This window comes from Mesoplodon densirostris, chromosome 1 (assembly GCF_025265405.1).
Source record: "Mesoplodon densirostris isolate mMesDen1 chromosome 1, mMesDen1 primary haplotype, whole genome shotgun sequence".
Taxonomy (NCBI): Eukaryota; Metazoa; Chordata; class Mammalia; order Artiodactyla; family Ziphiidae; genus Mesoplodon; species Mesoplodon densirostris.
In genome coordinates this window covers 667,577-681,093 of record NC_082661.1, presented here as the reverse complement: position 1 = coordinate 681,093, position 13,517 = coordinate 667,577, and the positions used below count along the sequence as shown (strand labels likewise).

At 51.2% G+C, this 13,517-nt stretch overlaps 1 protein-coding gene across 1 annotated transcript in view; it reads right to left on the bottom strand.

Moving 5' to 3' along the window:
• The window catches only part of CFAP46 (cilia and flagella associated protein 46), an 87,705-nt gene that overhangs the window by 42,053 nt on the left and 32,135 nt on the right, over positions 1-13,517 (bottom strand). Inside the window, exons 23-27 of the mRNA XM_060091648.1 lie at positions 5,804-5,935; positions 5,265-5,427; positions 3,402-3,486; positions 909-1,047; positions 362-545 (exon numbers count right to left, since the gene is read on the bottom strand). Of these exons, the coding sequence (XP_059947631.1) occupies positions 362-545; positions 909-1,047; positions 3,402-3,486; positions 5,265-5,427; positions 5,804-5,935 (703 nt within the window). The remainder of the gene's footprint in view (positions 1-361; positions 546-908; positions 1,048-3,401; positions 3,487-5,264; positions 5,428-5,803; positions 5,936-13,517) is intronic.

The following is a 13,517-nucleotide window of genomic DNA, read 5'->3' as shown; positions in this document are numbered from 1 at the left end:
TGCCCCGAGGCAAGTCCCACAAGCTCTGCATCAGATCAAGGTGCCCGCCCTCCCCCAAATCTCCAAGCGCGTCGAGAGGAACATGTGTCTTGGCTTCTCGGGGGCGGGGGCTGTCCCCAAGACCCCGAAACCCCAGAGGCTGCAGAGCCCCGCGGCCTAACCCCTGCCCTCCCCACACAGCCTCACAAGGACTGCGTCCCTCACGTGGGAGGACAGGATCTGTCTGCCGCCCCGGCTTGTGTCCCGCTGCCCACCTCTTCCTTCCGGGCCTCCCGAGGGGCTGGGCTTCGCTCCGCACCGCCCCCCGCCTTCCCGCCCCCGGGGACTTCAGCCGCAGACACACGGTCAGTCAGAGCCAGACCTGCAGGGCCTGGATGGCATGGTGGTAGCACATCAGCTCCCCGGAGACACTCTTGGAGTTGAGGGCCAGGCGCTGCCACATGTGTGCCAGATACTCCTCACTCTGGTCTTTGAATTTCTGAATTTCCATCATGAAGTTCTGGCCGAGTCTAGCCTTCACAATGACCATATGTTTGAAAATCAAGCTGAAGAAAAGTAAAAGAGAAAAATTAATGCTTGAATGGTAAAAATCGTAACTATATGGAATGCACACAAACTGAAGTATTTGTGCATGTTCCTACTTACAAAGAGAAAACAAAATGAAACCTGAGTATCTTGGGGGTCTTGTGTTGTGCTGTGTTTTGTTTTTTCATTTATCATTTGTGTGTGTTGGGCTTAAATCCCCTCCCTTCTTGTGTTGACTTCTTGGTAGGGAAATAAAGTCCCCAGGGGAAAGGGGAGAGTGGGGGGCTGAGGAGGGAGCCACCTTGCTGGGGGACTGCAGGGGGAGGCAGCCCGGGGGGGGAGGTGTGGGGAGGGGGGCGCCCTGGGGGGTCTCAGGCACTCACAGGCGGTGTGCCGTCCGCGGCAGCACCCGCAGGGCCTCCTCCAGCACCTTGAGGCAGCCCTCCCAGTCATGCTGGTCAGCGTGGCTGTGGAACAGCAGGCCGTAGAGCGCGGCCCTAAGCGTCAGGTCATCCTCGGCCCCTGCAGTGGGAGAGGGGGCTCAGGAGGGGCACCGGTCGGGGGGTCTGGGAATGGGGGTGCTAGCAGCTGGGGGTCCACAGGACCGGGAGGCCCCCAGGGAGCACTCGGGACACGGCCGCCTGTCTGGGACACCCCGGGCCTCCTGCCGCAGAGCCAGACAGCAGGTGGGACCGCGTGGAGATCCAGCCACAGGACCTCATCATCTGCGTCCGTTAGACACACGCAGAGCTGCCCTTCCAGGGCCGGGCCTCAAGCAGCGGGAGTGACCCCTGATCGTGGGAAACACATCAGTCCTTTTGGGACTGAAGGCTCAGGGGCTCCTCCTGGGTGACACCTGCGCCGCTGTCCTCCCTCCCCCACCTGCCTCACCTGCACCAGGTGCCCCCCGCTGCCCATCACCTCCACCCCACCAGGCTTTCTCAGGCCCCGCAGTCCTCAAAGCCCTTTCTCTTTTGGAAACTCCCATTACTCTTCCGTAATTTTAAAAATAAAAAATGGGAGCGTCAGGAAAGAAGCAGCCTCTCTCCACCACCCTCGCCCAGGCCACTCGAGGGGCCACCTCAGCCCCACCGTCCACCAAAGCAGAGCCCCTGCCCCTGGTACCAGATACTCAGGTTGCCCTGTTTTACCTCATTGACCGTGTAGCTCTCTTTCCCGTTTTTGAATCGTTATAGCAAAGGGGTGAACACTCCCATGGATCCTGCCGGCAGGTTGTCCGGCTGCTGGCTAGGAGGACAGCGCCAACTCACACCCCTCGGGGCCTGAGGGCTCACCGTGGCCCCCCACTGCCAGCGATAGGACGGAATACAGTTGCCCAGGAGCAGGTGGATTTAGGCACGTGAGCAGATAAACTGGTCAACGTCTGACACTTGGGAACCATGTGGGTTCCGTAGCGTGCTTTCCTCCTCTCATCTCAGCCGGGCCAACTCGGAACCACACGCCGTGGTGGTGAGGGCTCTTACAGTCAGGGCTCTGCACCCCCTGGTTGGCAGCAGGGGCACATGCCCCTGGACGTGGCAACCCCGCTTGCCAGAAATTCCAGACAGTGCCTCAGACGAGGAGGGAGAGACTGCCCGTGCGAGTTCAGCTGCTGAGCCGTCGGGGTCATTTGTTACTGCAGTGCGGCATCTTGTAACCTGACTAATGCGACTGCTCATGCATTATAGAAATGGATCGTTTAGCTGCTGAATTTGATGCCAGTACTTTTCCAGTGTTTACTTTTTAATTTTCTGCATTTCTCATTATTTAAATTTTCATGTATTTTGAAAGTGTGCCTCTTTGATCACTCTAAACTTTAGGCAGTAATCTTTCCTCAAAACATTGCTTTGCTCAATTCTACTTTCTCATTTCTCCCTGATTTGAATTGTTAAAGCTGCTAACCCATTTAGCTATCTGAGTATGTTTCAGCATGTGGAGTAAAGCGTACACGGGCTCCACGCGCTCCGGGTGGTGCCGGGACCCCGAGCAGCCGGCTCCTCACCGGGCCTCGCAGTCTTGCGGGTCTGGGCTGCTGTCTGCACCTCCCTCTGCGGCTCCAGCAAACAATCTTACCTGCGGGGGTCTAGAGGTCAACTCAGTATTTAATTACACATGGTCACATCTGTGTTCACTATTTTAAATCGAGTTACTCTCTCTCGTAGACCCTGAGGCACCTGAGGGAGGGGCCACGGCTCTAATCCACACACTCACGCTGTGCAGTATACACCGTGGCCCTTACACTAACAGGGGTGATTCTTTTTTAGCAAATAATCTTTTTTTTTTTTTTTTTTTTGCAGTACACAGGCCTCTCACTGTTGTGGCCTCTCCCGTTGCGGAGCACAGGCTCCGGACGCGCAGGCTCAGCGGCCATGGCTCACAGGCCCAGCCACTCCTCCCAGACTGGGGCACGAACCCGCGTCCTCTGAATCGGCAGGCAGACTCTCAACCACTGCGCCACCAGGGAAGCCCCATTTTTTATTTTAGAAATAAATTATACAATATGTTTTATTTTATTAAGGTCACTACTTTTTTTCACAGAAGTATATCTCCACATTTTTATGGAAATGGAAAAGTGTGATTTACCTGTCAGAAAAACCCAGAGGCTAGATTTCAAGGCTGCCTGGGAGGGCGCAGGGTGGCCCTGAACTGGGGGGCCATCTAGGCTTGGGGGGTTTCCTCGTGCTTACAGTGGGGGTCCCTGATTGCTCACGAGGAGCCCTCACCCTCACCTTGCCTGCCTGAGTTCAGTGCTGAGCAGGCATTTCCCGTGGTCACTGCCACGACTTCACCTGTTCTACACAAGGCTCGGGATCTAACAACACCAGGCCCTGCCCCGGCCTCATGTCTGTGGCTCCGTCTGTCCTGCATCTACAAACCTGAGAGGAAACACCCTTCCGTCGTCCCTCCACTTTGGAAGTCGGCTGTGGGCCACTGGTGCAGAAGCAGCGTCTTCCCTTTTTCCTAAAGCAAAAACAAATCAACAATACAGACGTTTGAAAGTTGCAGTTTCTTCTTTCACCAGTTTGTTTTTCATTTGGTTCAGCATTGAATTACGGAAACTGCAGCTAAATTTCTGAAATACTAAGTCACAAAAAGTGGAATCACATTTCCCCTGTAAGAGAAGGCACTCCAGTTCAAGGTTTACTACCTTAAAACACATACACACATGCACAGACTAGCCCTGCAACACAGTCTACGGCTTTTAATGACACGAAGCAGACAAGTCAGTTTTATAGCTTTGAGTCAATAGGATCAAAAGCACATGAGGAGAACTTATGGGACGTGGCAAAAGCAGGGTTCAGAGGGAAGTTTATAGCTGCAAATGCTGACACTGAAAAAGAAGAAAGATCTCAAACCAACAACCTAAGTTTACACCTTAAGGAACTTGAAAAAGAACAAATTAAATCCAAGGTCAGCAGAAGGAAGGGAATGTTAAGGATTAGAGAATAGAAAAATAATAGGAAAAAAAATCAGTGAAACCAAAAATCGATTCTTTGCAAAGATCAACAAAATAGACAAAACTTTAGCTGGACTGGCAAAGAAAAGATGAGAGAAGACCAAATAACTAAAATCAGAAATGAAAGTGGAAACAATGATAAAAAGAACTATAATAGAATACTATTAGCAATTGTCTTCCAACAAATTAGATAACCTACAAGAAATGGAAAAACCTCTTGAAACACTCAAATTGCCTAAGCTGACTCAAGAAGAAATAAAAAATGTCAACAAACTTCTAACAGTAAAGACTGAATCAGCAATCAGAAACCTTCCAGTTAAGAAAATTCCTGGACCAGATGGCTTCCCAGGTGAATTCTACCAAACATTAAAAAAAAGAATAACACTTATCCTTCTCAACTCTTCAAAAAATTGAAGAGGAAGGAACATTTCCTAACTCATTCTATGAGGCTAGCATTACTTTGATAGGGGGTCCAGATAAAGACATCACAAGAAAAGAAAATTATAGATGAATACCCTTTATGACTATAGATGCAAAAATTCTCAACAAAGTAAGTTGCTGAATTGCAAATCAAATCCAACAACACAGTAAAAATATTATTCACCGTGACCAAGGGAGATTTATCCCAGGGACACAAGGGTGGTCCAACAGAAGGAGGCCAATCAGTGTAACCCATCACCTTAATAGGATAAAGGAGAAAACCACACGATCAGCTCAACTGATGGAGAAAAGGCATTTGACAGAATCCAGAAACGTTTCATCACAAAATCTCTCAGAAAACTAGGAGTGGTGGGAAAATTCCTCAACACAATAAAGTTATGAAAAACTCACAGCTAGCGTGATACTCAGAGGTGACAGACTGCCGCTTTCTCTCTCAGATCAAGAGAGGTCCCCGGGCCACGACCTATCGCACTCCTGGGCGACGGCGGAGGGGGAGGGGGCCTCACTCCCTGAGGCCCACCAGATGCCTGTCCACTGTCAGGCGAAACCTCCCTGGGCCCTGCGTGGGTCTGTGCCCCCACCCTCCCTCCTCTCCCCTTTCCTACTGGAGCTTTCTGGGTCTGAGTTAGGGTTCCCTCGGGGATGGGGGAGGGCAGAGCTGAGCCCTGAGTGCAGCCAGGAGCCTCCCGCCTGCCCCGCTGGGATCTCACGGTGTCACCGTCCCCTGCCCCCCATGCCGCCGTCGTGTTCATTGCTTGAGTGGTCCCATGGGGCCCGTCTTTCCTCGGGAACCTTGCCCACCTTTCTGGAGGAAGGACGCGAGGGGCGGCCCAGAGCGCACCTGCTTTCTGGCCTCCGTCTCGTTGATGATGCTGATGATCCTCTGAGTGGCACTCTTGCACTTCTTCCTGTTGACCGCAGAGGACAGCAGTGGGAGCCAGGTGTTCCAGAAGTGTCGGGCGGCCTGCATCACCAGGGCGCTGCTCCCCGCGATGCCCCCAAACCTGGAAGGGAAGGTCTGGCCTGGACTGGTGTAGGTGCCGAGGGGAGGGGTGGGGCCCCAAGACGGCTCTGCGGGACCAGGACGGGCTCTGCTCAGGGCAGCCCTGCTGTGACCCGCTCACGAGCCTCGGCTCCCCGTTCCTCGGGCCCGTCCTGGCTCAGACACTCAGGGCTGCCGGGAACCCCCGGGGGTGAGGTGGGTGTCACCGCACGGGGCAGGCGATGACCCTGGTCACAGGGCCACTGGGGGAGGGGCCGGCCTCGGGGACAGTCCCCAGCGAGCACCATGCGCCACAGTCGCCTTCATCCCCACCGAAAACACGCACCCCAGACGCGCCACGCGCACAATGACTCTGGCCACCGGGGGCCGCAGCCCACCTCGCACTCTCTATGAAGGCCTTGGCGGCCGTCAGGCGCAGCTGCTTCCGGCCCTTGAGGTTATCCATGATGCTCCTGCCCTGGATGCAGGCTGCGGTGCTCAGCATCTCCGCCACCAACTCAGCATCCACCCTGGAGACAGACAAGCGCCACGGCTACCAGGAGGCTCCTGGGGGGGGAGGTGCTGCCAAGAGGGGAGAGCCCTGGGGACACCCCACCCCGCCCCCTGGAGACACCCCACCCCGCCCCCTGGAGAGAGCCCTGAGGAGTCCAGAGTAACGTCATGAAGGTCCCCAAACCAGAGCTAACTGGCTGAGTCCAGTCAACCCGCAGAACCATGAGACAGAATCATAAGCTGATGTTTGAATGACTAATACGTCGGGTGTCTTGTACGGCAGCAGCAGCAACAGAACAAGGCGCCCAAGCGAGGCCGGGCCCTGCCGGAGCAATGGCCCCGCTCCCCGTGCCCCAGAGCACGTCTTGTTCAGGGGGCCTAGGCTCTGCGCTGAGAGCTCAGAACGTACAGTGTAGACTCAGCAACCTCAAGGGTGCCATAAGCTCTCTTCTCTCAGCCAAGCCGTGGCTTGTGCACATAACAACCGCACGCATGTCCCTGCAAATCGGCTCGGGGGCACCAGGCTTACTCAGGAGAAAAGCACTGGTTTCTGGGTAGACCCCCCACCATGGCCTGGGAGGCCCCAAAGCCAGGTACCTGCCTGCAGGAGCCAGCTGCTCCGCCACCCTGCCCGTCAGGAGTCTAGGGGAGAAAGAGGCTGTCCCTCAGCCTGCAAGGATCTGCAGGGCACGGTCAAGCTCATGCTCTGGGGGTGAATTGGAGGCTGGCCCCGTCCCCCAGGATGGGCATGCCAACCCAGCGGGAGGTGGAGGAGAGCCTGGCCCCGCCTGGGCCCTGGCGTTGCTGTCCTGGAGACCTGGATCTTTAGGACGTAGTCCTGGGGGAGAGTCTGTCAATGACAACTGGGTGACCTGCTGACGGTGACCATCTATATGCTTACGGCTTACTTTGTTCTATCAGCCACTGAGAGAGGAATGTCGAAATCTACAGCTATAATTGTGGCTGTATAACTTTTTGCTTCTTGAATTTTGAAGTTCTGCTGCTCAGTGTAGACACATTTAAAATTTTTATGAGTTCTTGCTGACTGAACCCTTTTATCATTGTGAAATGTCTCTCGATCTCTGATCCCACATCCTGGGAGCTTTACTACAGCCCCACAGCGTTCTTGCAGCTGGTGCTGCAGAGGCCATCTTTCCCCCTCCTTTTACTCTTCACCTGTGTCTTTGTATTTGAAGAGTGTCTCTTGAAAATGGCTCCGAGTCGGGTCTTGCTTTTGGGGCCCAGTGGGATAAACTCTGCACTTTAAGTGGAGGGTTGGTCCATTTACATTTAGTAGATCTGTTGCTGTGGTTGGGTGAAATCTTCTATCTTGCTCGTCGCTTTCCTTCTGTCCTATATGTTCGTTCTTTCTTCCCTCCCTCTTTTGGCTTAACTGAATATTTTTAGTATTCAGTTTTATCTTCTCCATTGGATGTCTAGGTATAATTCTTTTATTGTTTCTGTAGTACTTGCTCTAGAGACTGCAACATACATTCCTAACTAATCACAGTCTACGGTGAATTAATATTATATCACTTCACAGGTGGTGTAAGAACTCTCGATATACCCGTCTCTCCCATTCCCATCCTTGGTGTTACCACTGTCATACATTTTACTTCCACATTTGTTAATAATCCCACAATACAATGTATTTTTGTTTGAAACGGGTGTGTGTCTTTTAAAGAATTTAAGAACCGAAGGGGGAAAAACCTTTTATGTTCAGCCACACAGTCACCACTTGGGGCGTTCTTCTCTACTTCCTGAACTGAGTTTCCATCTGGTACCATCTTCCTTCAGGCTGAAGAACTTCCTTTAGCATTTCTTGTTTTGTGGGTCTTCTGGGAATGGCTTCTCTTAGTTTTAATTAATCTAAAATGGCTTGATTTTGCCTTCATGTTTCAAAGGCAATTGTTGGTGTATATAGAATTCTAGATCAACAGGGTTTTTTCTTTTTTACCACTTAAGATGGTTTACATTGTTCCTGTTGAGAACTCACCTCTCATCCCTCTTTCCCTGTGTGCAATGCATCCTTTTCCCCTTCCACCTTCCTTCCAGGGTTTTCTTGTCACCTTGGTCTCCAGCGATTTGACTACAATAAAAATAGGTGTGGTTTCCCTCGTGTATATCCTGCTTGGAGTTCATTGAAAATCTTGGATCTCTGGGTTGATATTTTTAATTCAATTGGAAACAATTGCAGCTATTACATTTTGGAATATATGTATTCCCACCTCGCCCTCTGGCCTCAGTCCTTCTGAGACCACACCTGCATTTGTGCTGGCCCATGGGCATTAGCCCACTGGCCCCCGGCCCACTGGCCCCCAAGGCACTGCTCCTGTTTTTCAGGCCTTTCTCCCCGTGCTTCAGTTTCCACAGTGTGCTGACCTGCGCTCAGGGTTACTGATCACTTCCCCAGTGTTCAAATTCAAGCTCTCCCAGTGATATTTCCATGTCAGAGATCGTACTTGTCATTTCTAGAATTTCTACTTAGTTCTTTAATTAGAGTTTCCATTTCTTTGTTGAAATACACCACCTGCAATTTGCCCATTAAAATCCTTTCTTTCCTTTCTTGTATTTACAATAACTGTTTTAAATCCATCGTCTGCTAATTCCAACATCTGTGTCATGTCTGAGTCGGCTGACGGCTTTTTCTCCTGGTATGGGCCACAGTTTCTTGTTTTTCCACATGCCTGGTGACGTTTGCTGTTATGCTGGGCCCTGGGCGGGGGGCAGGGGTGGAGGGCTGTCTTGCTGAGAGTGTGGATTATGTTGCCTTGCTTTAAAGGAAGGTGGGGTTTCATTCTGGCAGGCAGTGAATTCACCTGTGGCTCACCCTTAGCCTACTGAGATCTGGACTAGGAGTCTTAGGGCAAGTCTCGCGTGGCCCTTAGAGCCCAGCCCCTAAGGCGTGGTCTTCCCGAATGCCCGGCGGTTCAGAGAGGGCTCCCTGACTCTCCTGGGTCAGCACAGGGCCTCTGGCCTCTCTGTCGCCTGATTCCTGCCAGGCCTGCGGGATCTGGCCTTCTCTGTCCGGGAACCTCCTCGCTCGTCTTGCATCCTGTGGAGTCAGAGGCCCCGGCAGCCCCAGGGTTTGGTCTCTGTCTCCCGCGAGCATTTCTTCTGTCTGGGCTCCAGCTCCTAGAGCTGCAGTTTGGGCAGTGCCCTGCGCCCCCAGGCAGAGCGCGAGGGGGCATGTGGGGCTCACTTCTGATGGCCTCTTCTTGCAAGAACAGTGGCCTTGGGCCATCTGTTGGCCAATGTCTGGAAGCAGTTGTTTCATGTATTTTGTCAAGTTTTACAGTTTTTAAAATAGCACAAGAGTATGAGATCCATTGTGTGTCATGGCCAGAACTGGTAGAAAAAGTGACTTTTAAGTTCACATAAAAACCCAACAGTGTTGGTGATTATGTTAAATGAAAGTGCTAAACAAAGTAGGAAGGTAACCTCTGTTGGTCTGTTTCAGGGATCTACGTGAAATTCCTTATTAATATATATTCCTTTACATTAATAGTATAAATGTGAAACTGATTCTCGTAATTACACACTCAGAGGTGAGAATACTAATTGATTAGTAACTGCACTATTTTTCACCAAGATCTGAAAACTATTTTCACTATTACTGTGAAATGCTATCATAAAAATTACTGTGACCAACCCCACCCTGAGTTTCTTTACATAACTTGCAAAATAGAAAAAATAGCATAAAAATTTGAAATACGTATAATTTTTTTGAAAAAAGGTGAATCATCTGCAGTACACACCACGTGCTGAAGTTGACCATGGATTCTGCTGACTGGAGACAGGGTCCAAGGCTCTGAGGGGCCAGCAAGACCACTGTGCAGTCGGCATCCCCTAAAGAACCAAGGGCCGCTCACCTCTGCCTGTCCAGCCTCCTGGCGCCCAGCTCCAGGCCTAGACACAGCTGGCCCTCAGTGTGGTGAGAAACGGGTCAGGTCCACAGTCGAACCCGGGTAGGGGGTGACCCCACTGAGAGCAGTGACACCAATTACCACTAGAGGACAGCAACAGTCTGCAAATGAGTTCTCAAAGGTCTTAAGGCGAAAACCAAACTTTTACATAGTCTTGTATGACCTCCCCTTTCCCTATTACCATATGTAAACATTTATGTTTTTAGCCTATTTTATTATAAGAATTGCTGTTTTAAAATAAAAGATAATTTAAGAATCACTGAGGAAAGAACGGCGAAGCTGGGGCACACACCCGTCACTGCAGCAGGCACTCTGCCACCCCGTCCCCTGACGAGCTCTGCTGTGCCCGCAACTAGTGAAATCAGCCTTAACTCCGTTATAGGAAGACGATGCAGCAGCCCTCACACACCGACTCTTTCTTTATGAATGTAGTCTTTTTCTTTCTTTTAAAATTAACCTTTTAATTTTTATCAAAGTGGTACCTACCACATGGTTAAGAACTACTCCCCAACCCAGCTCCCAGTCCTATTCCCAAGAGGGAATGACTCCTAGGTCTTCAGCTCTGTCTTCTAGCAGGTATATGCTTTCCTCCAAAAAACTGGCTTCTATCTTGATTTCCCAACTTATGAATATAGCTGGTCCCAGCATTACTTTTAATTCCCTTATTTATTATCTTTGTACCTCAGAATATCTTGTGGTCCCACAAAGTGACACCCGACTATTCAGCTTCTCAGATGAGGGTCTCACGCCACCTGTCCTCTTCCCCCCTCCCGCTGCTAAAATATGTTATCTGTGCTTTTACTTTACTTTTGTACTGTCAAAATTGGTAACACTGATATTTTACTAGGTAACCACAAGTAAGTCTTCTTTGTCAAAATGCTAATCCTAACACTGGAATTCAATAAACACCATGATAATGTCTGTGTTTTTCACTGAAGAGGCAAGCTATTACCTTTGTTATCTCCTGGCATTTCCAACTGGCCTTTCTCCCTCCCTCCTTTACCACAATACCTGTAAACTCTCCACAACACCGGGTCCTCCTTTGGCCCTGCCTGCACCCCCAGGGCCCTCCTCTACATCCTTGCCGAGAAGGCTCTCTCAGCAAGCAGCGCAGCTCAGCACCTTTTCTGGATTGCATCTCCATTTCCAGCATCCAATATCTTTCTCTTTTCTGGGTTACTCCCTTGTTTTTCTGGAGTGTATCCTCAATTAACTTTCTAAAAACAGGTGTGTGACAAATACATTTTCTAGGTCCTCATCTGTTTAAAAGTAGCTTTCTTCACTGGGATACTTGAAAGTTTGGGTGAGTTAGAATTACATGTTGAAAACTACTTACACTTAGAACGTTCCACTTTCTTTTAGCTTCTAGTGATGGTTTCTGAGAAGACTGTTGCGTTTCTATTTCCTTCTTTTTCTTTTCTTCTAAATGCTATAGGATAGTCTCCGTATCTACTGTGACCTGATGATCCCTTGACATACCTGGATGTATCTCTTCATTCTTCTCGCCAGTCATTTAGTGGGAGGGTCAATCATGAGATGGTGTCCTCTACTCAGGGAAGCTCCTGCGTTTCACTCCTTTCTCTTTTTTTGTTTTTTGTTTGTTTGTTTTTGTTCAGTTTTTTTGGTTTTTTTTTTTTTGTTTTTTTTTTGCGGTACGCGGGCCTCTCACTGTTGTGGCCTCTGCCGTTGCGGAGCACAGGCTCCGGATGCGCAGTCTCAGCGGCCACGGCTCACGGGCACAGCCGCTCCGCGACATGTGGGATCTTCCTGGACCGGGGCACGAACCCGTGTCCCCTACATCGGCAGGTGGACTCTCAACCACTGCGCCACCAGGGAAGCCCCACTCCTTTCTTAAGAACGCATTCTTCCCTCTTTCTGGAATTCCGATAGTTGGGTTTAGGACCTCCTGTTGTTTCTTCTGACTTTTCTGTCACATTTCCTGTCTTTCTTCATATATTTTCTGCACCATTTCCTCACACTTTAGCTTCTAGCCCTTCACTGACTTTATTTTCAACTTCAGAAATTACCTTTTTAATTTTGAAGAGATCTTTAGTCCTTTTCCTTTTGATCCTCAATCCTTTTCCACAATACTACATTTTAACTTTTAAATGCTGCATCTTCTCAAATACCTTGGAGGTTATTATTATTTTTTTTTTTTAATATTTCTTCTGATCATCATGTAATCTGTTCTGTGGAATGAATTACAGAAACCTCAGCTACAGCTAGAGTCAGGCCAGGCCTGTCAGGAAGGTCCCACGTCCGCCACGCACCGCAATTACCCCAAACAGCAAGGGGCCTCGCCTACATCTCAGACAGGAAGGGGCCTCTACTCACTGTCCAGCAGGAGGAAGGAACCTTCCCTCCACCCCCGAAAGCCCAGCCGATCAGAGACCGGCACAGACAGCCAACAGGAAGCCTCGGTACTTTGGACCCCCAACTGCCCCAGTGGACTCTGGCTATCACAGTCCCTCCTGACTCCCCCTTTTTCCTAGAAAAGCAAGATCCCCCTCCTTGTTTTCCAGATTTCCTGTGGTCCACCAAAGTTTGCATTTCCCTAATTGCAATTCCTCTGCTATTCCTGAATGAACCTGCCTTCCCTGGTGAGATAACTGGACATTATATTATAAAAGCTGACAGTTTCATCCAGAGTAATTTTCCCTATTTCTTCTCGTTGGTCTTCTCTTCAGAGCTGAGGGCCTTCTCAAAAGTCTGAGGGCCCTCGGTTCACACTGGAGAGTGTGTATGAGATGCTGGGGGAGCTCGGAATGGCTTGTCTGCTGACGGGCTCAGCTTTACAGTTGGTGGTGGAGACCAGTGTCTGGTGGGGACCTCTGTGTTAAGGACCAGAGGCTTCCAGGAGGAACCCCGAGTCCCTGCCTAGTATCAGATGTCCTGCCGGGGGGCCGGGTGTTCCGTGCGCCACCACTGCACCTTCTCTGTCTCCATAGGCTGGGCACCTGAGCCGGCAGCCCCCTGGCCGTCACGGAGCCCTCGGCCCCCACCTGCTGCACAGTGAGGCCAGGGCAGGACGTTCGAAAGCCTTTCAGAAGCAAAGTCCTTCTCAGGATGGATTGTTGAGCAAAAGCCACCTCTGTTTTGGAGAAAGGCAGTCACGAGGGAAAGCCCCTTGGGGGGATGGGCACAGTGAGACATGCTGGGCTGGCCTGGGGGCTCCATCCAGCCTCTGCTTCAGCTGCCTTGGTTTTCACAGGGAAACTTCCAGACATGCAACCAGCTGCCTGGGCTCCAGTCCCAGCTCCGCCTCCACCTGCTGGGTGGCCTCGGCGAGGGCCTCAGCCTCTGCCTGCCTTGGTTTCCTTGCTCCCAGTGCGGGCACCGCAGCCCCTGCCCAGGAGCTGCTGCAGGGACAGAAGAGGTGCGGGTGGGGCCTCCATGGGAGCTCTGAGCAGCCTGTGGCCTTGGCTGCGTGCGAGGCGGGTGACCACAGCTCGGGTCGTGGTCACTTGTCAGCCCCCAAACACCCATGGGGGTGTCCCACGCAGGCCCCAGAGCGGCCGCTGGGATGTGGAGGCCGTGCTCCCGCACCTGGCCCCGGGATCCTGACCGAGAGACTCAGGCCTCCACTCTCATCACCCATAGGCAGGAGGCCAGGCCTCCTTGGATCTGGCCTCGAGCGGTCAGCTTGGCTGTGTGGCCATGATGGGTGTCTTCC